The sequence below is a fragment of the Emydura macquarii genome, unplaced genomic scaffold (assembly GCF_026122565.2).
Source record: "Emydura macquarii macquarii isolate MOO-44397 ecotype Brisbane River unplaced genomic scaffold, CSIRO-AGI_Emac_v2 contig_450, whole genome shotgun sequence".
Classification (NCBI taxonomy): domain Eukaryota; kingdom Metazoa; phylum Chordata; order Testudines; family Chelidae; genus Emydura; species Emydura macquarii.
Window position 1 is genome coordinate 528,582 of NW_027130587.1, and position 24,893 is coordinate 553,474.

At 50.9% G+C, this 24,893-nt stretch overlaps 1 protein-coding gene and 1 long non-coding RNA gene across 2 annotated transcripts; one reads left to right on the forward strand and one right to left on the reverse strand.

Annotated features, from left to right (window-relative positions):
• Window positions 1-4,429: 4,429 nt before the first annotated feature.
• On the reverse strand, window positions 4,430-14,848 carry SUPT4H1 (SPT4 homolog, DSIF elongation factor subunit). The gene is made up of 5 exons (XM_067537721.1): window positions 14,688-14,848; window positions 14,494-14,600; window positions 9,083-9,138; window positions 8,683-8,736; window positions 4,430-5,557 (listed from the first exon to the last, which is right to left on the reverse strand). The coding sequence occupies exons 1-5, from the start codon at window positions 14,808-14,810 to the stop codon at window positions 5,490-5,492; spliced, it is 408 nt and encodes a 135-aa protein (XP_067393822.1). The 5' UTR covers window positions 14,811-14,848; the 3' UTR covers window positions 4,430-5,489.
• A 2,749-nt stretch (window positions 14,849-17,597) lies between these two features.
• Window positions 17,598-19,562, forward strand: LOC137146403 (uncharacterized). Its single transcript, XR_010917922.1, has 3 exons — window positions 17,598-17,724; window positions 18,271-18,359; window positions 19,274-19,562. It is a non-coding gene; the product is annotated as an uncharacterized lncRNA (long non-coding RNA).
• Window positions 19,563-24,893: the final 5,331 nt, after the last annotated feature.

Sequence of the window (24,893 nt, forward strand, 5' to 3'; positions counted from 1 at the left end):
CCGCATTTGTTTTACCCACCTGTTGTCATCTACTAGACTGTAAATTCCTGCTGGTTTTGGTACCTGCGCGTACAGCACCCAGCACAATAGGGCCCTGATTCCTGACTGGGGCTGCAGGTGCTAGCACCACACAGCGCATGCGAAGAAGCTGCAGCTGCCTGCTCAGCCAGGCCAGGGGAAAGGTCTCCCCTCGGGAACACACGGCTGGCGGAGGAGTTACTGCAGTGGGGACGTTTGCATATGTGAGCTGGGCGGTGAGAGGCGAAGCAAACCAGGATGGACAGGAGAGCAAAGCGGGAGCGGAGAGCTGTGCTGACTGGTTACGCCGGCGGGACGCGAGCACACAGCTAACGCTGCAGGCATCTCACAGCCGGGAAAGGGACACAGCGAGGGGGACATTTCAGAGCGTGGAGCGCACGAGGCCATGCTCAGCGCTGCCTCCTGTCCAGCGCAGTCCCTTCCAATTAAAGCCCCACACGCCCCCAGCTCCCACCCAGCCAGAGAGGGCGTTGCACAGGCCAGCGGGGCAGCCCCAGCCCGTCTCAGCCACGCACGCAGCTGTCGCCCGGGCGCTGCGATGAGCTGGGACACACGAGGAGCACGTGTACGGGGGCGGCCAAATAAGGCAGAGGCTGTGTGTGAAAGTGGGTGAGAGGAGGCCCCTTGCGCTATGGCAGGGCAGGTGGTAGGTGCCCTGGGGACCGCCCAGCCCAGCCAAGCGGCTTTCGGAAGCAACGTTCTGCAGCTGCACCTTTCGGAAGCAACGTTCTGCGCTTTGTAGTTTTGGAAACTCACTTTTCACGCGCCGAGGCAGGGCTGGGTATCGGTTCTTGAAACCTGTGCGGCGAAATCGACTCACTCCCACTTCCTGCCTGCCTCTCGCTAGCACGGCCCAGCTGCAGCCGGCCCCAGCCCCGTCTCCGGGTCAGCACTCACACGCCAACAGAGACAGGCCCGGCCAGTGGGAGCGACCCACACAGCAGCCGGGCTGCGTGGGGCCAGTTCAGACACGGACCCAGCCCCGGACTTGGCTGGAATAACCCGGCCCCGCTCGATGCAAGAGCTGAGCAGGAGCTTCTGGACGCGGCCTGCATGCTGTGGAGTCCCCCCAGCCCCCTGGGGCCCCCTGTCCCTTGTAGCATGGCTCTTCCCAGCGCCTGGGTAACGGGAAACCTCCACCCACTCCTGTCCTCATTCCCTCTGCAGCGCAGCTCCGGGCACATCGCTAACCCCAAGCAGGAGATAATTCCCCTGCCCTTACGAGCAGGTGTGGGGAAGGCCTGCTAGGAAGAGACTCTTCATCTCGGGCTTTGCCGTTGGGTGGCCACGTGCGTAGCTGTGCATGGTTCCCCGCTTCCTGAGCACGAGCCCCGAGGTGAGAGATGCGCTAAGCGGCCAGTACGACCCATCCGCTCCAGCCTGGGCTAGGGTGCTGTGCCGCAGGCGGGGGGTGAGCCGGCTGGTGGATGCCCCACTGGGTCACTCCACCTGATGCCCAGCACAGCAACGGAGGGCACTGGCCCGTTGGAAGCCCACGATCTGCACCAGACAGTAAAAGCAAGGTCCAAGCCGCCGTAAGATCCCCTGTCCTCAAGTCATTTCCCTCAGCCTCTACGCCAGACTCCAACACGTCACTTTCCTCCATGCCCATGCAGGCTCCCCACGATACAGGCTCCGTCTCCCTGTCCCGACATGCTCCAGTGCTGTGCTGTGCTGTGGAACACCTGCCAGAGGTGGCTGCATTTCACTGGTGGGAGCGATTCCCCTGCTGGGTGTGCAAAGCAGTTCAGTCTCCTTAAAGGCGCCAGGGGAGCGGGCAGCACTAGCGCAGCGCGGCGCAGCGGCAGAAAAGTGGGAGATGAAGCTCCCCACTCCTGTGCGCTGTGCAAATCCTGCTGGGCTCAGCCCGGCCATGGAGAAAAGGCCCTCCCTGCTCTCCTCCACTTGCCAGCAGAGCCCCTCCCTCGCCCTTCCCACCCTGCGCACACCAGCGAGCCCCTCTGCCCAGCACAGCCGGCCCACGCGCAAACCCAGCAGCAGGACAGGGTCCCAGCAGCAGGACAGACAGGCTGGGAAGGTGCCCCCACCCTGGCCATACTCCAGGCAGCCAGAAACCCTCTCTCCCAGGGCAGGACAGTGCGGGCCAGCTGCCGTGCCCCCGGGAAGGAGTCAGTCTCCCAGCCAGGTAACCCGGCAGGGAGGCTGGGTGCAGACAGAGCCGCCAGCGCAGAGCCAGAAAGCTGGCAGAACGTGGGTGTAACTGGTGCAGAGGCTGAGCCCAGGAGTCTGCCCTGCCCCGAGCCCTTCCCTCGGCTGGAGCGCAGCAGGGTCCACGAGGCTGTGCTGCCCCCCTGTGGAGCTACGCAGGGTCAGCAGCGAGGCCTTGGCCAGCAGGGCTGGGGGGACCAAAGCAACATGGGAACAGCCCCTAGCCCCAAGCACAGAGTCACCTCCCCCTCCAGCCAACTCGCCCAGCACCCTCCCCCCAGCCACACCCACTCTGGTAAAGCCCAAACCCTCTCCCCAGCCCCCCGCATGCTGGGGACTCGAGCCCTCGACAAGCCAGCTCAGCCTGCTCTAGCACAAGCGCCCCCAAGACGATACCAGTGCTGGTAACCCCAGCCCCACCCAGACACTCTTGCTCCTGGCTATCCTGACACGCCCCAGCCACCCTCCCCCCAAACTAACCCACACTTGGATTTGGCGTTATCTAACTCACCCCATTTATCTAGGCTGGCCTGAAAGCATCACCACCTCTCCCCAAAACCCCCTGCCCAGGGCCAAGGTTTACCCAGGGCCAGCTGTCCCAGGAGCAAACCCCACTCCTATAAAGCAGCTCGGCCCAGCAGTCACTGACGCAACATATTCTCCCTGGCCACTTCTGCAATTAAACTGAATGTCTTACCATTGCTACTCTTCCTTGAGAACTGTCTCTTGTGCAGGAATTGCCCAGCTGGATCAGACCCAAGGTCTGGCATCCTGACAGCAACAATGGCCACAACCAGATGCTCCAGAGCAGTGGTTCTCAACCTATTTAACACTGTGGGCCACACGTGCAGCTCTGTTACGCTGGCCACAGCCACACAATCTCTCTTCTAGCTCTATGATCCTGAAGATGTCAAATGGGCCACAGCTATGTGCTGATTGGGCCATGGTTTGAGTACCAGCACTCGAGAGAGATGCAAGAACCCCACAGTAGGTTGTTTCAGGAGAATCTGGCCCCTGGGAGGTTCTTCCTTATCCCCATCAGTTAGTCCAGCACCTCCCAGCGTGTGGCATACCAGACTCACCCTGGAGCCGGATGCAAAAATTAAAATGAAGAGACTTTTAACACCACAGATTAGAGCGGAAGGGGGCTCAACTGGTTTCATTTTCCTGCGGGAGATGGCTTGGGAGACGCAGTTAGAAGCTGATTTACTCCCCACAGCGTAAGGATGCGTCTCACAACTCAGAACCCAAGTTTCATCCAAGTTTTGTGATGGGAGGTGAAATCACTGGGTAGAGACCCAGCAACGGCTGACAGTGGGCATGTCAGAAGAGAGCTTTTAATTTCATTGGCAGGAAGAGACACAAGCCAAGGTGACAATCTCAGAAAGCACATGGATAGATACTCATGGAGTTACGAGATTTAGACCTGAAAGGTGAACACCGCCTTCATTAGGCAAAGGTTGAGATTGGAACCTTGGTCCTCCAAAAGCACAGGCCTCTGGAGCGAAAAGATCTACCAGCCACACACCCAAGTTCTTCCTGAGCTGCAAGCAGCCAGTAGAGGGCAACATGCCTCCACACAGGTAGGTGTGCGTAAATCTCCCCCCTTCGCTACCATCCCACACTGCAGCCAGAGATCTCCCCTCCTGCTACCCCTGATTTTCATGAGGCCCTACCCCTCCAGCGATACTATTAATAACCTCTCTTCAAATGAAGCCATCATGCTAGTTTTCAAGGAGTTTCAAGTTAGAGGAAGCCTGAAGGGAGAGTAAGAAACCGTCACTGAAGTGCAGGGACGAACGCCAAGCAGTGAATTCAAAGCAGGGAAATGTGAAGTGTCTCTGAGCAATTAGCTCACTCCCTTAATGACTTGGCCCTGAGTCCCCCTGAGGTCCCAGGCCACGTAGCCCTAAATCACTTGGGAAAAATCTCATCCTCAGCCTGGTATTTTTCTTCACACTTGCAAAAACAGTCTCCTCAGTTTAAATGCAGCAACTTTCAGGTCAAGCCAGTTTTCCAGGCTCAACAGACAGGAAGCAAGCAGAGGGCATTGTAATGGACACTGCTTGCACCTGTAATTCCAGAGGGAAAGAAAATAGGATTCACGGGGCTAATTGTTAGGAGTTGCAGAAGTGCTTTGGAAGGCTAACGTTTTGGAGCCAGAGCCCTGCCCTGCCCAGCCCATCCCCCCGGGCAGCAGCTCTTGCTGGACAAGCAGGGAATGGAGACGAGTCCGATGCAAATACAGAAGTCACACAAGCAGCATTTTCACAGGAGACAAAATAGGGGAAGTGGGGGAGGGGTTTCCTCTGAGCCCAACATGCCTGGAGGGCAGGGCACCGGTGAGAGCACGGGGGACCTGGAGTCCCAGCTGCATGGAGTGGGGGAGGGAGTTTTGCAATGGCTCTGTGGCGTGTACACCCCTCAACTCTCCACGTCACTGTATCCAAGTGCTGCCACCCCCCCACTCTGGTCCCTGCTACCCTCCACAGAGCCCACCCGAGGGGCTCCTGGCTCTGCATGCCACAAACTCCTCCGCTCCAGCGTGGCTTGCAGAGCACCTAGCTCCACAGGGAAAGCCTGGCTGGGACCGTGAGCAGCCACTGCACGCTCCGGGGTCCGGTACCACCCTCCTCCACCCTGGCTCCCTCGGCCCCACTCCATCCAGCACCTGCCGCCAGAGCTTCAGCCACTAGGTGCTGCTCGGCTGTGCGGAAAGGAGGCCCAGCTGGCCCCGGCTGCCAAGGCCTGGCAGTTACACAGTCCAAGCCCCACCTACAATTCCCGCAGGCACAGGGCAGCGGAGAAGCAGGCCCATTCCCACGGTGCGTCTGCCTGGGGTTGAGGGAACAGGTGCTGAAGAGAAGAGAACTGTCACCACGTTTTTATTGGTAATATTTACACCAATCGCAATCCCCTGCCCATGGCCCCTCCCTCCCAACCTCTGGGTGACCTGCTGCTGCGGAGAAACTCACCCAGGGGAGGGTTGTGCAATGCTCCATCGGAGGCAGCTGTGTTCCTGCCAGCCCACTGCTTCCCCCTCCCTCTGCCCTGGGCTCAGAGAGTGGGTGAAGGGCGGGGCACCAGAGGAATCCACATAATGCTGAGCCGGCTCCAGGCACCCCCAGTCTTGCCACCATCAAATCAGAAGTTCCTGCTCCCCTCCTCCCAGGACTGAAAGGCAGCAGAGCTGCCTCCTAGAGCAGTCACTGTGCCCCTGTCCCTGCAGAAAAGGAACACAGCGAGGCGCTGGAAACGCTGGCAGGTGGTTCAGTGACGTCTTAGGTTTTGATGGCTGTGTCTCGGGATTTGTAGGCCACACCTCGGCTCTTCAGCTCCCGCACAATCCCTGCAACAAGGAGACAAACACCAACTTCTCAGTGTCATTGAGGGGGGACAAAGGGAGCCCTTGGGAAACCTGGTGGCCATGTGCATACTCACCCCACCCCTCAACAATGGACCTCGGTCCTTACCCTGTCCTCCCATTCCCCAGAATACCCAAAGCCTCATTGACATGAATGACTGTTCACAGACTGGTTGTGAGGTGGGGACGTATTAGCCCCACTCGAGGGATGGGCAGCTGATTCGTAGTGTTGTAAGGCCAGAAGGGACCATTAGAACATCTAGTCTGACTCCCCGTATAACACAGACCATTCCATGGCCCCCGTCATCCCTGTACTGAGCACAATAGCTTGTCTTGGACTAGAGTATCCGACAGAAAGGGACCCAGGCTTCATCTGAGACAGAGAATTCACCACTCACGTGGGCAGTTTGTTGCACTGGTTAATCGCCATCACTGTTAAATATTCGTGTCTATTTCTCCTTTGCATTGGTCTGGCTTCAGATTCCTGCCACTGGTTCTCGCTATGCCTTTCCGCACTAGACTAAAGAGTCCTTTTCTCCCCATGTCATCAATTCCCCCTGAATCTTCTTTTGGATCAGCCAAACAGATGGAGCCCTTGAAGTCTCTTACTGTGAGGAATTGTCTCAAGCCCTCAAATCATTTCTACAGATTTCTCTGCACCCTCTCCAATGTTTCCAATGTCTTTCTAAAAGTGCTGATTCAACAACTGTACGCAGTCTTCCGGCATGGATCTCATCAGTGCTGGGTACAGAGCTACCCATCATCTTCCTGCACACTACTCCTGTTTATGGATCGCGGATATTAGCCCTGTCTGCCACGGCATCACACTGGGAACGCAGGATGATTTGCTTGTCCACTTTGACCCTTAAATCCTTTAAAGGATCACTGCTCTCCAGGATACAGTCTCCCATTCTGTAGGTACAGGCTGGACTGCTTCTTCCTAGATATGTTATATCGCATTTCATCATCTCCTTCTTTCCAAACGCCAGCACTGGGTAGGGCCGAGGTTATGAGCAGATTCCAACCATGTCAGCTCTGAGCTGCCATCTGAGTCTGTTGCCTGGATGGCTCTACCTACAGTGTTACCACGTCTCCTCCTTGGATGTCCACAGCTTCTCTCTCCAGGCACTCTTCCACAGAGAAGCATTGTAGGCAGTTGCCATGGGTTTACACTAGCAACATGGCCAAACTACTGCAGCTGACTTTTAACGGTTGTAGTTCCGCACTGCACTTTCAGTCTGCCATGGATGTCATTTCTTGGTCTATCTAGTCTCGTCACAGCTAGAATATGGCTCATTTCAAATGTTTGGCGCTTTTGCTACAGATGCTTTGTCAGTACCCATGTATCACAACCAGAAAGTGAAGGTGATACAATGAGCACTGTGTATAGCCTGGTGTTAGCTGGAACAGACACGGATTTAACACTCTAAACTTTTCGTTCAGGCATGCACACATTCTCCTGGCAGTGTGTTCGGAGGGAACCCATGTAGCAGAAGCAGTCCACTTGTGCAGTGTCTACACCGTTAATGGCTAGCTTAGCCTGCTCCTGGATTGTCAAGGTTCCTATTAGTATGGTCCTTTGTTTAGTCAATTTTAATCCCCGTTCTCTGGCTGTTGCTGCTTGGTTGCGTTCCTTCGTGGACAATCACTACGATCCCCTCTGCAGTGATTGATAATGTGCCCAGATAGCATGCAGCCTTTGCATTTTAATACAGCAAGATGCACTTTGTTTGAATGGCCCCAATTTACCATGAGGGTAGGTCTCTCTGTAGGACTGCCCTGTCTTCCACTGGACCAGGGGGGAGATGGACGGACGGACAAGCTGTCAAGACCACAGAGCTCTGTGCAGCTTGAAAGCGGGTCTCTCTCACCAACTGAAGTTGGTCCAATAAAAGATCGCCTCCCCCACCTTGCGTCTCTGATATTCTGGGACCGACACAGCCACAGCACTGCCTGCCCTGTCTTCACCATTTACCAGGCTTCCTTTGTCTCCCCCGCAAATCTGATCAGCCGTGATTTTACGTTCACATCCAGCTCACTGATGGAAATGTTGAATAGTGCTGGGCCTAGCACTGATCTCTGGGGAACCCCGCTAGTAACACCCCACTGACGACTACTTTCTGAGATGACAAACTGGCTAACTGACACTCAGCTTCACACCTTGGTTCTCAAACGGGGGTTGCGACGTGGTTATGTGGGGGTCACGAGCTGTGAGCCCCGACCCCAGCCAGGCGCAGGGCTCTGAGCTCCCTGCTTCCTCCTGGTGGAGGAACATGGAGGGGAGGGAGGTGGGCGAGCACACACAGATTCTGCTCACCCCCCTCAATGTTCCTTCGCACCACCCAGGGAGGTGTGAGGGAGGCAGTGAGGAGCAACGCCAGGGCACCCAGCAGCCAGGTCACTTCCCCACCTGGGCTGTACAGGGCTGTGAAGTGAGGCGAGTGTCAGGAGCTGCTGCTCTCTGCCCTCCCCTTACGCAGCCCAGGTGGGGAAAGTGACCTGAATGCAGGGAGCCCGGACATTGCTCCTCGCTCCCCCAACTCACAGCCCCCTAGGGGTGTGCAGAGGAGCAGCTTTTGAGATGGGAGCAAGCAGCAAACCAGCTGCTCCATGCATGCAGGTCAGTTTCCCCAGGTAAGCACAGGAGGGGGAGTGCAGGGGTTAGGGGCGAAGGGGAAGTGGGGAGCCCGCAGAGGCCCACACTCAGAGGCTTGCTGTGCGAAAGGGGTCACCAATACAAAAGGTTTGAGACCCACTGGACACGTGCTTGGATATTGTGCAGTTCTCTTCTTTAAAAAAGAAATCAGAATGGCGTGTAGCACTAAATCAAATGCCTGACAAGAACCTAGGTGTATTACATCTATGCACTTACTTTTAGTAAGCAAACATGTAATCTCAGAATGAAATCGGTCAGAGAGGCGCAAAACTTGCTGCGCTCACACAGAGAGTACGTGGCAGAGCTGGGAACAGAATCCCGATCTCTAAGTCCAATGCAAAAACCCCAAAACCATCCCCCCTCCTCCATGTGTGCATTCAAGGGAGTCTCCCTACATAGGGAGACACCATCCCACCACCCTTTTAAAAATCAGGAGAAAGGACAGCCAGATTACCTTGGGGCAGACGACCAGTTACAGACACTGCATACACACCAGGCTTGAAATTACCTGCGAGAGAGAGAGAGACACACACACACTGGCTTATTCTGCACATCACCATCCAGGCACGAGAACTCACTCCTTGGTAATTTGGGGTGTTGAATTCCCCCCACCTCCCCTGCAATTCAATGGTAACAAGGGAGGAAGACGCTAGAAGGGAGTGAGAAAGCAGTTTTCCCATGGAGGGTAAGTCACTGGGTCTTTAGACACCTGCTCAACTACACAGCCCCACCCGGAACTCATCCAACCTCCCTGGCCTGCGGGGTGGTGAGGAAAGTTATTTCTGCTACTTGAACATTTGTCAGAAGAAAATAAGCTAAAGCCCAAATCCGTATCAGAGGAGAGAGCGACTCACTGACTCGCTGCCACTTGGAGACCCAGCTGTCCTCCGGGCTCATCATGGCAATGATCCTGCAGAAGAGAGGAGGGTTAGTGCACAAAGCCCCACAACACAGACCAAGCAGAGGTAGGATGAAGAGCAAGTCAAGACCCCTCCTCCACAGCGTTCTCTATTCCCCAGCACCTGCCAGCAGTGGGGTCATGGAGACAAGCAGCAAAAATGAAGGCCTCTTCTATAGTGTCTCCATGCCAGAGCTTCCTCTGGCAAAAGCCGATGGAGAGGAAGGTGTGGAAGCAGGAGAGACTCCCTCCGCCCGTGGGATGTACCTGCTCGTGCAGGTTGAGACACGCCTGTCTTGACCACTCCAGATCTAGACACATGGCTCACACTGCTACCTAGAGGTCATCAAACATAGGTTCTAGCGAACCGGAGCAGAGCTACAGCGAACACCCTAGGCCTGCTTTCTGGGGTGCCACTTCACAGACAGACACAAAGAGCTTTCTGACAAGGTGACTAGGGGAGAAGAGATTTCAGCTATAGCCAACTCCCAGGACATTCAGGGCTAGAGAGAATTTCTGGACAAACTATGTCTTGAATTGCATCCAGAAGTGAACTGGGAGCCCGTGTGCACCGTGAAGCATGGACACCATCAGCCCGCGTCATTCCAGAGGCCAGCATCTGCATTCCGCGGCAGCTGAATCTGTGAGATCGTGGGTGAAGTCACAATCAGAGGACGGATGGGACGTGGATAATTGGGACGAGGCCGCATCAGAAAGAGAAGATCACAGGCTCAATGTCAACTGGAGAATAAGAGTCACCTGAACTACTTCTGCAGCCTGGCAATCGAGGAGCAGCAGCCAAATGAAGGGTGGGAACGCCCCACTGATGGAGAGAGCAGGCATATGTTCCTTCAGCCATTTGAAACTGCTTCCCTTGCCTACCAGCATCACCTACAACTCGTGTAGTTGGATCTGAACTCAGCCCATTATTATCCAGGAACTCCACCGGGCTCCGGGAAAACAGAACTTCAGGTTCAGAAAGGAAGAAAAATGAGCAGCCTGACCCCTTTCTGATCTCACCCAGCTGCATATGCACATTAAACAAGAGGAATGAGAATGGAATCCTGCATGACCCCACCTGTGAGAACCTTCGGGGAGGTGGAGCAATTCCAGGCACAAAGTGGATATACACTCAGTGTAAAAGCCACTTATTTAACAGGGCCCAGAGGCACTCAGTGACACAGAGGAGATGCCTGACAACTCGTACGACTTGCCAGCAAGAACTGCTTGGGGTAGGAATCATGTAATGTTGTTGTAGCTGTGTCGGTCTCGGGACATTAGAGACAAGATGGCGGAGGTAGTATCGTTTACTGGACCGACTTCTGTTGGAGAGAGAGACAAGCTTCAAATTGTTGGAATTATCTTTTTTCCTTTAAAAAACCCAAAAGATACAAGGAGCCCTGAAACTTCAAGTTGGCATAGAAAACTGAACCCGTTTTCTGCGGTAGCCAGCTCTCCCTCCGACATCCCGAAGATGTAGAAAAGGAGATGTCCTGCGCAGCTCCTAGGCTGAGCTGTCTTCGCCTTAAGACTTTCTACAGTCTACAAGATGGCTGGGAAAAGAACTCTACGCTTCTCAGAGAGCTTCGAAGTTCTTCAGTGGAGAAGCACGGCCACCATGCAGTTATGAATGGTGGGACAGAAGTATCAGGAACTTCCTTCTCCTGTGGCTTTCTTAAGTGCCAGAGGAAAGTAGAGTCTGGGGTTCTTGATTTGGTAGGAAAGAGACTCTCAGCCCTATAAATATAAGAGTCATATTGGAGGTGGTTTTAAAGATTGATAGGAAGTGGATACATCATACGCCACTGAGTAGAGTGACTAGTTACTCTTTCGGGAAGGTTAAGACGCGCCGCCGCCCCCCGCAGCTCTAAACTCCACAAGAGGAACTTTAGAACACTGCAGGACAGAAGGGGCTGAGATCCACCTGCTACAGCAGCAGAGGCAGATGTTTCCTTTGAATTTGCAAATCTTCTGTCTTCTAAATTTAAGAAGTCCCAGCTTAGTACTCAGCCCAGTTCACAGGAAATAAAAGGAAATCATCTAATAGCTGAGCCACTTAAACACTCAAAATACAGGCAGGAGTGTTTCACTAGCTCTTAAGTCAGTGACAAGTTAAGTTTTTCCTGCTTTTATTCCTGTTAGTCCTGCTGAGTCAAAACAGCTAGAGAGCGAAGTGAGTTCTACCCATCCTCATGCACTAAATGCCATCGGTTTCACCTCTTGCAATTAGTTGCACCTGTGCAATCACTGAAGGTGATGGGGCGCCATGAATATTGGTGACATCCCTCACAGCTTGCCATTTTTTGTACCTGGATCTGGCTGGTGAACTTGGCCCTCCAGGCAAGTGCTAACTACAGCCAAAATAAAAATAGATCATAAACTGTATTTCTCCCAGGTTGTAGAACAAGCATATTTCTTCCTTTGGTTGACTGATAAAGTCTCCTCCTTTCCTAGCTTAAAGGCTGAATAACAAACCATCCCAGAGGCCCTGGGTTCCCTTCCTAATCCAAAATCCTTCTCTACTGTACAGCCCAGCCAGTGGCACATACATCTCCCCCACCCCACTGGTGATCAACAAGATTTGCACCCACAGCCTTCAGAACAGCAGCACAGACCTTTCACTTCAGCTACAAGAGCAATTGGGCGGGCGGGGGAAAGGGAGGGAATAACCACAAGGACAGGTGGGGAAATAGTTATTCTCTATGGACTGGCCCAAAGAGAAGAGTTTGCCAGTGGGTTCCACTGCTGCCTCACAAATAAGTGCGTAAGACTGGGAATAAGGACTCTGGATTTCTATCCCTGACTCTGGGAGCAGAGTGTGGTCTAGTGTTACAGACAGCAAGGCCAAACGTAACAGCCCCCTCTGTCTGGCCATCTGAGGGAACTCTGCACGTAAGAGCAAGGGACTTCATCACTGAATTAAAGAAGCCGGTCTGATGGCCTCCTCTATGAACTAACCACGAGAGGGGACACAGACCCACACTGGGTAAGCGTGGGTTACACAAGCACATGGTGGTGTTAGTGCTGCGGTGCGTTGCTGGTGTTAATGCTGCCGATGTTGCTGTTCTTGGCGCTCTGGGGTTAGCTGCACTAGCAGAAAGCACAGTGTGATCATCTGGCAGACCTCAATGATGTTCATAAAGTAAGACCACAGGCTCAGTTTGGTGGCTAAGGCGCTCAGCCAGGTTAATCATCAGCAAAGGACAGCACTAGCACCCGGTCCAATGGGTCGCAGGGACACTGACACCTGTATGCCCGTGACAAGGTAAAAGCTCAGTCAGCACAACAGGATGCTATCCCCACAGCCAACACAAAGTGGCCCCTCCTATAATCTCTCCTTTTATAGACTGGTACAAACAAGTTCTGTACCACACTCCAGATCTTGTTAGTTACCACCGTTATACATTGTATCTGCTAGCTGAAACAAAACATTCCCTCCCATTATGCTGTCATCTCCTCCTTATCTTAGGAGGGGTTGGTGTGTTCCTGGACCAGCTCTTGAAAATTTGTTTACATATAGTTACTTGAAACCTCTGGGTGTTCTTGTACCCTCCTCTCCGGTCAGGAATGTGCTTACTTGGTTAGCCAATACCTGGTGTGTTACCATACTGCCAAGTGTATTTTTTAACCATGAGCACACATTTGCTACCCTCCAATACCGCATGAGATTCTGAGGAACTGCATATTAATATGGCATACATTAAGTGGATTACAAACTGGCTAACTAATAGGTCTCAAAATGTAACTGTAAATGGGGAATCATCATCGAGTGGGTGTGTTTCTAGGGAGGTCCCACAGATTCTTGGACCTGCACTGGTTAACATCTTTATCAATGACATGGAAGAAAACATGAAATCATCACTGATAAAGTTCACAGATGACACAAAAATTGAGGGAATGGTAAATAATGAAACAAACAGGTCACAGCTTCAGAGCAATCTGCACCTCTTGGAAACTGAGCACAAGCAAACAATGTGTGTTTTACTGCGATTAAATAAAAATGTGTACAACTAGGAACAAATAATGTAGGCCATATTTACACAATGGGGGACTCCATCCTGAAAAGCAGTGACTCTGAAAAAGATTTGGGAGGTGGGGTTGGATAATGAATATGAGCTCCCAGTGTGAAACTGTAGCCAAAAGAGCAAATGCGATCCTGGGGTGCATAAACAGGGGAATCTTGAGTAGGAGCAGAGAGGTTATTTTAGCTCTCTGTATTTGGCACTGATGTGAACACTACTGGGACATGGTGCCCAGTTCTGGTGCACACAATTTAAGAAGGATGTTGATAAATTGGAGAGGGTTCAGGGAAGAGCCATAAGAAGGATTAAAGGATTAGAAAACCTGCCTTCTAGTGATAGACTCCAAGAGTTATATCTATTTAGCCAAACAAAGAGAAGGTTAAGGTGTGACCTGATTAGTCTACAAGTATCTACACGGGAAACAAATATTTAACAATGGGCTCTTCAATCTAGCAGAGAAAGGTATAACATAATCCAATGGATGGAAGGAGATGCTAGATAAATTCAAACAGAAAATAAGGTGTAAATTATTAACGATGAGCGTAATTAACCATTATGATTAGAACAATTTATCAAGGATTCTCCATCACTAACACTTTTTAAATCAAGATGAGATGTTTTTCTAAAAGACCTGCTCTCTGAATGATTTTGGAGAAGGTCTCTGGCCTGTGTCATACAGGAGGACAGATAGATGGTCCCTTCTGGCCTTGGAGCCTATGAATCTGCATTATACAGTCTCCTATCTTCACTATGCTCAGCCTTGGGAGCATCCTTAAGATGACTAGAGACCAACCCAGCCTCAGTCCTCCTCTCAGATCCTTAAAGTTATCCCTGGTCTGTGTAATCTCCTTCAGCTAGGACACCTGCTCACGCGGGGGCTCCCCAGCGGATAATGCTCTTCTCCTTCCCTAGGCAACAAGGGGAGACAGCCGTGCTCACTACAGACCCAGCCCAACGTCTCTGGCTCCGATCCCCCAGCCCAGAGCCCTCAGCTCCGCTGGACCCTGGGAGCATCTGCACCGCAACGAACAACCCGCAGCGCCAGGCTCTCGGTCCGGGTCAGCTGCCAGGCTGCGGGGCTAACACCTGCAGCGCAGATGGCCAGGCTCGGGCTCAGCTCCGCCGCGGGGCTCCCAGAACCTGGGCTCCAGCCCCAGCGTCCACACGGCGCCGGTGCAGCCCTGCGGCCGGACCACACAGGCCGAGCCAGCGGAGCCGGCCCCGTCCGGCCGTGCCGCGGGGGCTTTGATCACAGAGGGGCCCCACCCTCCGCCTCGGGGCGGCCAGGCCGGGCCCGGGGCACCGCTAGTGGAAACAGGCCCCGGCCCGCCCGGCCCCGGCTCACCCGTCGAAGGAGGAGCTGGTGCAGTCGTAGACCATCTCCCGGTTGCCCTTCATCTGCAGGTAGGCGTCGCAGTTGTCGCAGCCGTCGTACTCGAACTGGTCGATGGTCTGCGGGGCGGGAGAGACCCGGCGTAAGGCCCGTGCGCCCGCGTCTCCCCGCCGCCCCCCCCTCGGCCCCCCCCCGCGTGCCGGCACCTTCACCAGGGAGCAGAGCAGACAGGCCCGCAGGTGCCGCAGATCCTTAGGCACCGTCTCCAGCGCCATCGCTCGCTCGTTCGCCCCCCCCCCCGGAAGCGAGGCGGCCGCGACGCGGACCATAGATATACACAACGGGAATTACAGAACGGCCCGGCCGCTCACTTCCTGTGCCCGCCCGGGCGGACTTCCGGCCCTGCGCCACGCGCATGCGCGCTATGCTCCGTTCCTGGGTGGGCGGGGCTCGGAAGAGGCGCGTGCGAGCGAGGGAACGAACGGCCCGTGCCCGGGGCGGGGCCTGACCCTGCGTGACCGACCGACCGACCCCGCGCTTAGCCTTAGCAACGGCGGGCGCCGCCTTGGTGCCGCGCTAGGGGAGTGCGGGTGTCTCTGTTCCGGCCCCTCCCCCCCCGGACGTGGGGCCTGACCCGGGGCCTGTCCCCGGCTGCGCGGGGTCTGTCGCCTGGCGGTGGGGGTCTGGGCCTGGGCCTGGGCCTGGGCCTGTGCTCACTTCCCGATCCCCTCTGGCAGCTCGTGCAGCTCCGCGCGCGGACGCACGCCCCGGGCGATCCCCGCCGGGCCCCGCCATAGGCAGCGGCTCTGCCCCTTCCAGCCCCGGGACGTGGCACCTGCCGGGGCACGGCGCTGTTGGAAGAGCGGAGCGAGGCGCTGACATCCCCAGCGCTCAGCTGCTGTCAAGCCGTCAGTCAGCTGCCAGGTGCTCAGCCTCCCTGCGGGGGGCGGGGAAGGGGCGCTGCACAACACAACACAACACAACCCAACACAAAACACACACACACACAGTGACCAGTGGAAAACAGAAACAAACTCGGTGACAAATGACCAGGTGCGTGTTTTGCTGGTTGATCTCGTACTGTGCCGATTATCATCGTTGCAAAGAACCAGATCCGCCTGAGCCATCTCTTTACTGTGCGAATCGCAACCAGCCCGTCCCCAGCTAGACCAGCGGCACTGGCTGAACCTCTTGATTTTAGGTGCTTTGTACAGGCCCTCACTGCTTGAGCTACAGGAGAAAGTCCAGGCGTTAGTGTAGACCCGCCACTGGAGCAGGATTTGATACGCATTTGCCCAGTGAGTTACTCAATGGTTTATTAGTCAGTAGTAGAGTATTGAGCCTAGATCCTCAAATGGAAGTTCGGAGCTTAGATACCGCTGAGGATCTGGGCATTAGTGACCAGGAATTTTGGATTCTGTTACTGACCCTAGAAGAAGAGTGAGGGGAGACATGATAACGTCTTCAAATAGGTACAAGGTTATTATGGAGAGGAGGGTGTTACATTGTTCTCCTTAAACACTGAGGACAGGACAAGAAGTGAATTGTAGCAAGTGAGATTTACCTTCGACGTTAGGAAAACTCCCTCACTGTCAGGGTAGTTAGACACTGGAGCAACTTGCATAGGAGGTTGTGGAATCTCTGTCGTTGGCAGTTTTTAAGAACAGATTAGACAAACACCTGGCAGAGATGGTCTAGATCAGGGGTTCTCAAACTGGGGGTCATGACCCCAGTGGTCGGCCGTCCATGCATACATGCTGGTAAGGATGGCATGGCATGAGGTGGGGTCGTCACAACCCGAAATATTTTCAAAAGGATCCCAGCAAAAAAAGTTGGAGAACCCCTGGTCTAGATAATATTTAATCCTGCCACAGTATAGGGGACCTCATCTAGATGATCTATCAAGGTCCCTTCCAGTCCTACATTTCTATGATACTGGTTAAAAGGGCAGTGTGACACAGTGGTTAAGTGTGGCTTCATTGTAGAAACCAAGGTTGTGGGCCTGCTTTGACATTCCCTAAGCTTTCTACTAACTGAAGGTGTAGGATGTTCAGCAGCCTTCCTTCGTTGTCTTTGTGTTGAGATCTTTGACCTTAGTGACTTGCATGGAAATGTAAGTGGCAGAGACTGTGAGAATGAATTCCTGATTCATATTCAGCACATATCTTCCTTTATGACTACAAAGTTATAAATTGCTCCACAGCAAACACTTCTACCAGGATGTAACCAATATTCCAGGAATTGGCCCTGACAACACCAATGTTGCCAAAGACCAGGTCTCAGGGTGCTGCAGATTTGTTGCACAAGGGGTACAAAGAAAAGTGAGATATTACAGTAAGTCAGTGAAACTGGGTTTGAACTCTTTCTGTTTTAATTTATTTTTCATCAAACCTCCATGACCATAGTGCTCAGAGTTTATAAATTATGTGTGTTTGGCTGTTTGCTGTTTCAGTGTGATTTTTACAGAATAAAGCCTGAAGGTGCCTGTTAAAACTGAACTCTGTAACACAGCCTTAAGTATGATGCAGCTTCTGCTGCTTCATGATACCATTCATTGCAAAGGGGCTGGCTAGTGACGGGCCTCCCGTTCCTTCCTCTGGTAGCAAGACAAAAATGGAGCCACCTGCAGTGCCCCTGCCTGATGGGAGGGGAGCAGTGCACAAGTGGCTGGTTTCCACTATAGTGAGCCTGGCTTCTTTCTTTCTTTGACCTCTTTTGGGATAAGGCTGCACTGCAATTGGAGGTATGATTGTGGCATGTGTAGACATATCTGAGCTAGTTTTAATCTAGCTAGCTCTGGTACCAATAGCAACCAAGCTGTGGCGGCATAGGCTGGCTGTCTAGGTACAAACCACTAGCAAGCCTGGGTATGTAGTATGAGCCTCTCCGGCTGCACTGAAAGCTCCAGCTCTGTTAGCTCATAGGTTGTAGCTGGCTCTTAATCTATGTCAGAGGTTCTCAGATGGGGGTCATCCTCCCTCCCCGCAGGAGGGGTGCAGAATGTATTCTGGGGGACAAAAATTTACTGTGCACATTTCACCACAGCAATGAATAACTAGCAATGCTGATTCCTCCAGACATATCAGGTCCTCGGATGGTGCTGTGCGTTTGACTCTAGATGGCGCTGTGCATTTTGACGGATTTCTGTTAAGCCATATACATATACATACATATATATATATATAAAGTCATTGCCATCTGTACGTTAATCCGTTTGCTATGACGCAGCACGAACATTTGATTGTAAGTATCAACCACAGTCGCAGTTTTGCTTTTGCTCTTATTAAAATGGATCGTTGGCTGTTTGAATCAATGCCTTACTGTTTTTAATAGTGAGAGTTGCATGTTGATTTTTATTTATCAGTGGGTATATGTACTTGTGTGGCGGCGCGGGGGAAGGGGCATAAACTACTACAGACACAAAGAACAGGGGCATGATCAAATACGTTTGAGAACCTCTGTTCTATGTGGTCCACCCACTGGAGGATACAGACCCACTCTGTGTTAGTGTGGGTGATCCACAATAAAAAATAAATTGCTGTACCGCTCAAAACCTCAGTCCCTCATCTAATTCTTTCCTTTTTCTTTCTTCCTGCCTCTTTTCCTTTGCTTTTGTTTTCACTTTGATTCACTTTTCTTTCCCCTTTCTCTGTTTAACTCTCCCATCCTTCCACATTCTTTCTTTTAATCCCTTTACTTCACCTCCTCGCTTTAAAGTATCAGGATGGGAGAGATGACAAAGCCATTTTGTTGCCCCAGTAATGTGACTTATGCTGTCTTTTCTCCCAGGAAGGGGATGGGAAGCCACCAGAGAAATCCAAGGAGGAGTGTCTCCTTTGTATCTGATCCCACCCTCTGCTGGTTGCAAGGAATGAGGGGTTTGTGACGTTACTTAATGTTTGTGCAGGGCTTTGAAAACGTAAACTGCTGTATTCAGGGACTGTAATGCACGGAAATGCAGATTGTGCAGGCAGGCAGCAAACAGATAACTGCAGTTTGGGCTTGTTGGGGACAGAGGCAATCCTGCTGACTGTGCTATCTTCACAGTGTTGGCTACATCTTCAGGGAGGAGTAGTTACTTACAGACAGAGACAACTGGACCAGGTTTCCCATGACCATCCCCCAGACCTAGCACCCAGCTCAAGTGGGCCAACCCCCCTGAGGCACTGCATGTGTTATGGGGGGGGGAAAGTGAGCCACGCTGGGTTTCACCCCCACACACCCTTTCAACACTCAGCGATCCTTCTCCCTGATGGGCTAACCACCACCCTCTGTTACCATAGGAGGTGGTTATTGTTGGAGGCCTAGCCTGGCCTGAGTTGCTTGCCCACTGGTGAGATTGCCTGACCACTGTTTGAGGCCTAAAGCCTCAGCAGCCTGACTGCTTTTTACATTTGGCAGAGACCGATAGAGTGCTGAGTAACCTTGTGGTGCCTCAGTTTCTGCACACTGCAGCAAATAACAACTGATGAGGGTTTGGCACAACACAGCACATAGTTTGTTAGTTTGCAGCTGCACAGAGATAAAAATGAGCAAGGAGAGGAGTTACATCTTTTACGTTTCCCATCATCTGGGGTGAGTTTTCCCATCGCTTTTCTCACTGCCAGATGTTGTTTTGCTCCCGTTTATCAGGGTGAGAACATGAATATTAATTATAACTAACAATGAAGGATAGAGAAAGTGAAGAACATGAAAACATCACCTAAGATAAATGAATGGAGGTTGTATAAAAAGTAAGGTATAAAAAACCACCACTCAAAGGAGCACTCTTCATCGCCACCTGATTCCACAGGAGATGCTGCTGGCCTGATCACCTGGACGGGCTCCTGAAGACAGCCGTTCCTGTATACAGCCTCTGGAGGGAACACAGAGCTCAGTGGGGCTAGTGAGTGTGGATATGTCGTAGTTCATTTTTGGCTTTGTGTTGAACTAAATATCTAAAAATCCTTGCGCATTAAATCTTGTTGATCTGCAAATTGGGTGTACTGTGTCTCACTGGTAACGTCTACTGATCATAGCGAGTGCCCTGCAACAGTTATAGCCCTGTAACTCAACTGCCAGCAGGCAGCACTACAGGTTCAGATCCCAGTACTGGTGTGCAGTGGGCTGCTACAGTTGGACACAACAGCATTTGTTTTTCCTTTTTTTCTTTTAAAAACAACTAGAAGATGACATTCAAAGAAAAAATTAACTGAAGGAACATTATTTAGGTTGCAAAGTCTAGCACTTGAAAGTTAGGAAATGCCAAAATTAGAGTTACCCATGCAGCCTTCATTTGTTTTCTTTGTACAGATGTCTGATGATAGGGTGTTTAATTGCGTGGTCACATATTATTTTTTCTATGGGACCTCTGCCTCATTCAGTGCGCAGGTTGTGTCCACAAGAGGACAGAATTAAGGTTGCTCAGGCAACCAACTTTCAAGTACTTGACTTTGCAAGGTAAGTAACAGTCTTTGAATGTATTTTTGGGTCTGTAATTATAATAGTCCATAAAACAATTGAAGCAGGTGGACAGAAGGTGAAATGGGATCATGGTTACAGTAAGTTGAAGGTTAACTTAAGAGCGAATGTAATAGGAAATTGCTATGCTGTCTCCTTTAGACGTCCTTCATGCGACCAGTTAAAGTCAATGGGAACAGGACTGGGCCCTTGTCCGCTCTTCGTTCCATGCAGCACTCTCACACACTACTACTACTGCAGTAGAACCGCAGAGTTAGGAACACCTTGGGAATGGAGGTTGTTTGTAACTCTGAAACACTCGTAACTCTGAACAAAACTTTATGGTTGTTCTTTCAAAAGTTTACAACTGAACCTTGAGTTAATACAGCTTTGAAACTTTACCATGCAGAAGAAAAATGATGCTTTTAACCATCTTAATTTAAATGAAACAAGCACAGAACAATTTCCTTACCTTGTCAAATCTTTTTTTTAAACTTTCCCTTCAATTTTCAGTAGTTTATGTTTAACACAGTACTGTACTGCATTTGCTTTTTTTGGTGTTGTCTCTGCTGCTGCCTGATTGCGTACTTCTGGTTCCAAATGAGGCGTGTGGTTGACAGGTCAGGTTGTAACTCTGTACTGAATAATCTGTGGTCACGTAGAGCGGAAGTTCTTGGGGGCGTGCATCCTCATGCAAAAAAGTGGAAATTCACTGAACTCCAAATTCCGAAGCTGCCGATTCCCATGGGAGCACCTCACTTCACCTTTGCCATAGATCATCGCTAATACCTGAGACACTCATCTCCAATGCTTCAAAGCGGGGAAGCACTTCATCTTCTCGACAAAACAGTGGTGAGAATTTTTTAACCTGGGTAATAACGATGTAGTGTTCCCGAATCTCATTCTTGGCAATAGCTGCACCATTTTTGCTGAAACTTTCCAAAAAAAAAAATTCTGCCTGAAGCAGACACCGAGAATGGAAAAAAACCAGCACTTCAAGTTTGGGCAAAGTCACAAGCAACTGAAAACAGTGTCCTATACTAGAAAGTACTAGCAGCCTTATTTATAGGCATTGCTGCCAGTTTCACCTATAACATACGCAACGGGATAGGGGCCAGTGGCTGTTTCTGATTCTACACAACTGACTAAGAGACATACTGAAGTCACGCCAGTTTAAGTATGTGCCATTGCACCAATTTAATTAAACTGGTACAACCTTTAGTGTGGATGCTTACATTAGTTTAAACCAGGCTTATATTTGTTTAACTTGGTCCTGTTAAAATTAACAGGAGTTGCTCAGTTAAATAACAGGGACAAGCTAAACCGATGTAATAGGGTCCACATATAAAGCTGCACCAGTTTAGCTAAATCAGTGCACCTTCACCCTTTATTCAACTGGTGCAACTTGGTGCACAAAGCAGTCTCAAGTCTCCTCAAAGCAAAATGCAGACATCTGTGTCATCACACCCTCCATCTCCCTCCAGGACGCAGGTTGTTAAGGGGTATCCCCTAGCTCACATGCTGGACTACATCTTCTGCTCCCTCCTAGAGCGAGGACCTTAAGACACAGATCCTGAGTGTATTCTACTGTGTCTCCACTCCCTTTTCTCATGAACATCGGAGACCAACATGAGATCATTTGAAATAATTTATTTGTGTGGAATTGGAAGGAGGCACCTTCTTAGAAAGCAACCTCTGATGACTTTACACAAAACGAAAACACAAGAGCAGACCTGATACATGGATAAATATATTAGTAAATAAATATATTTCTAAGCATATTGCCATATTCAAACATCTTTGTTTCTATCTCAGACATAAATATACAGATTTGCATATATAAAAAAAACCCTATTTTTGGCTTGTAATGTATCGAAAAAAACCTCAAGAGCCTGCAGAACAGACTCAGCAAAAAATAAAAACCATGTTCACATTTCAAAAGGATCTGAGCTTTACAAGAGGAGGGAGCAGACGGCCGTTTGCATGACTGGAAGGAGGCTACAGACACAGCTCTGGGAGCTGCACCCGCTTTGGACTCATCTCAGTGACACTGGCTGTCCTGGGAAGAGGCTAAAACTCGGCTGTCTGTGGTCTCTGGGAAAGTGCTGAGGGTTCAGTAATGAGTAATGCTCATTTGAGAAGTTCTGGCTTTCACTTCTACTTCCAGCTGGAGTACTAGAGACATTCAAAGCATGGTGCTGAGTAGCTGTAAGTCCCCTTGCCGTTGCAAGGGTTCAACACACGTCAGGATCATTTCTTATTTTCTCAGACATTGATTCTTATCCATCACTTCCCCCCTTAGATGGCTAAGGAATCTCCCTCCTTCCACTTAAGAGTCCCTTGGAATAATTCATCCAGACAGAGCACCTTCCCTTCTTCCCATCTGGACAGAACTGTCCACCCACCACCATTTAAACAACTCCCTAGATCAGCTCTCCATGCGCAGAGGGATCCTGAGGCCTTGATGTGTCAGTTTTGTGAAAGAAAAGTAGCAGCATCAGGCCAGGAAATGAAAACATTTCAAAGCGGTAGCTGCCCAACGCAGCCCACATAATGCTGCAGTGCGGAGCAGCAGGGGTCCTTTACACAGGAGCACACATTCTGCTGAGCTTGGCTCTTCCACCGCCCCAGCAGAGCCTGCCTACTTTTAGTGGTGCTGGGAAAGAGAGGAATACTATTAAACTGCAAATTAGAGGCCTATTCTTTCAAGGTGCTGAGTGTGCTCAATTCCTACAGGCATCAGTGGGGGTTTAGCTCTTGGATGCAGGTCTGCACCTGCAGGACCCTGACCATGGTTTGAAAGCAGCTTTGAGTTCAGAGCCCTCCTCTTAAGTCAATGGCCAGCCTTTGGCCAGCCTGCACCGTCAGTGGAATCTCGGCCAGGTCCCGCTTTTACTTCTAGTTTAAAGGTGAACTGGGGGGAGGGGAGAATTGGGTTTGTGCCCTTTTCTTTCTTCTTTATGATGGCGAAAGAAAGCCTGAAAGGTTTAAAAATACAAATCTGCTTGTGAGATGGTGCATCACGAGAGCTAACAGAATGAGAGCGGACCCACTGGGAGAAAGGGGGTTTTGGGTTAGTCTATTTAAAATAGTGTTATTTGTTAGCTTTTATTCAGACCTGTTTAATGTAAATGGCAAGGGACACGGGAGACAGGATGCCTTTGTTAACGATTAATGGATTCAGAATTCACAGTAAAGTTCCCTGGGAACCCCCCAAAGGTCTGACATCAAAACCAGAGAAGAACAGGATGATTTAGTTGGGTTTGGTCCTGCTTTGAGCCGGGGGTTGGACTAGCTACCTCCTGAGGTCCCTGCCAACCCTCATCTTCTAGGATTCTATAAGAGTCAGAGCCAAGGTCCATGTAGGCCAGTGCCCTGTCTCTGACAGTGGCCGGCACCAGCTGCCTCAGAGGAAGGTACAAGCACCTCACAGTGGTACCTATGGGTTAATCTGCCCCACATTAGCTCTCAGCATGGCCTCTCCTAGTTAGAGACTGGCTTCAGCCTTGCAGCAGGGGGTTTAATGTCCTTTCCAGCATTTTCATTAGCATTAACTATGAGAACTCTGGATCTTTGTGAAGCCCATATTACTGTCCAACTCCATGTTGAAACTTGCTAAATCCTTAAATGACTTTTTGTGAAAAAGTATTTTGTTTGATCAGCTTTGAATTTCCCACCTTTTACATTCATCAACTGGCCCCTTGTTCTTGTGTTATAAGACAGGGAGAACAGAAGCTCCCGATCGCCCTTCTCTAGACCATTCATTATTCTTATTTGTCTCCTCTCTAAGGTAACAATCCCAGCCTTTGCAGTCTCTTTTCACATAAGAATTTTGCCAGTCCCCTAACCCTAACCCTGATCACCCTCACCCACTGAAACCCTCCAGTTCCACAATATCCTTTCTGAGACGACTGATCATTAGAGCTGCACCATGTCCAAGGGGAGGCTGCACCACTGAGGTCTATAATGGCATTATATAATGTTCTGTGTTCTCAATGCCGATCCTTATGCATCTGGTTTGCTTTTTTGACCACTGCTGCACATTAAACTGAGGTCAAACTTGATCTGGATGTCTTTCTAAAAGATCTGCTCTAGCTCAGCCCTAGAGCAGGGTGACTCTGGAGCAGCCTCCCAGTAGGAGTGGGGAGCCCAAGCAAGGCAGCTGGTTTTCAAATGGAGCTGGACAAGTTTATGAGTGGGTTTATCTGACAGCGTTCTCCGCAAGAGCAGGAGACTGGAGTCAATGGCCCAGAAGGTCTTTTCCGTGTCCTTATGTTCCAACAAGAAATCCTGGGTTAGATGCAGGACTCACTGAATGACATTCTCTGGCTTGTGTCCTACAGGAGTTCAGATTAAATTATCATAATGCTCTCTTCACACCTGTGAATCCATGAGTTCCTGGATTTCTAAGGTAAATACAAGTAAAAAACCCTCCAAAACTTTTCCAGCCTCCATCATAAAGAAGCTAGGAAAGGGCACAAGCTGATTTTGAAGAACTCTTTTGCAGGTCACTTTGAAAATATCCTAAGATTCCAGAATTATTAGCTGGGTGGGGCTCTAGTGAGCATTTACTGACCCAGATGCTTTCCCAGAGACTTCAGTGTGCTTCTCACTGTGTCACGTGATGATGATGGCAAAGATCACGATGAAGAAGGCGGAAGGACCCGTGCTGGTTCATGGATTAAGAGGATGGTCTCTCATCTCCCCCTGATTTCCATGTTCTCAAGAAAGATGCTTAGAGAGGCTTTGAAACCTGCACTGTAAGTGAGCTACTCAACGCAGTTACACAGTTGGCCTCTGTAACGACTTTGACAGGTAAGCGAGGAATTAAGTGATGAATGAGGAATCCGATAACACTTCCAGGTAATGTAATGGATTCTGAGAGGGTTCTCAGCCCCAGCTCTTGCCTGGAAATGCTGGCAGAGTCCTGACTGTCCTCGCTGCTCCACCAGCTGGATCCTAGTGTAGGCAAA

Excerpts from the sequence above, each read along its gene's own strand:
- SUPT4H1 (XM_067537721.1), bottom strand. The coding sequence starts at position 14,810 with ATGGTCCGCGTCGCGGCCGCCTCGCTTCCGGGGGGGGGGGCGAACGAG. Across the intron at positions 9,139-14,493 it reads ACCAGCTCCTCCTTCGACGG|GATCATTGCCATGATGAGCC; the intron begins GTGAGCCGGGGC and ends TCTCTTCTGCAG. Across the intron at positions 5,558-8,682 it reads AACTGGTCGTCTGCCCCAAG|GGATTGTGCGGGAGCTGAAG; the intron begins GTAATCTGGCTG and ends TCCTTGTTGCAG.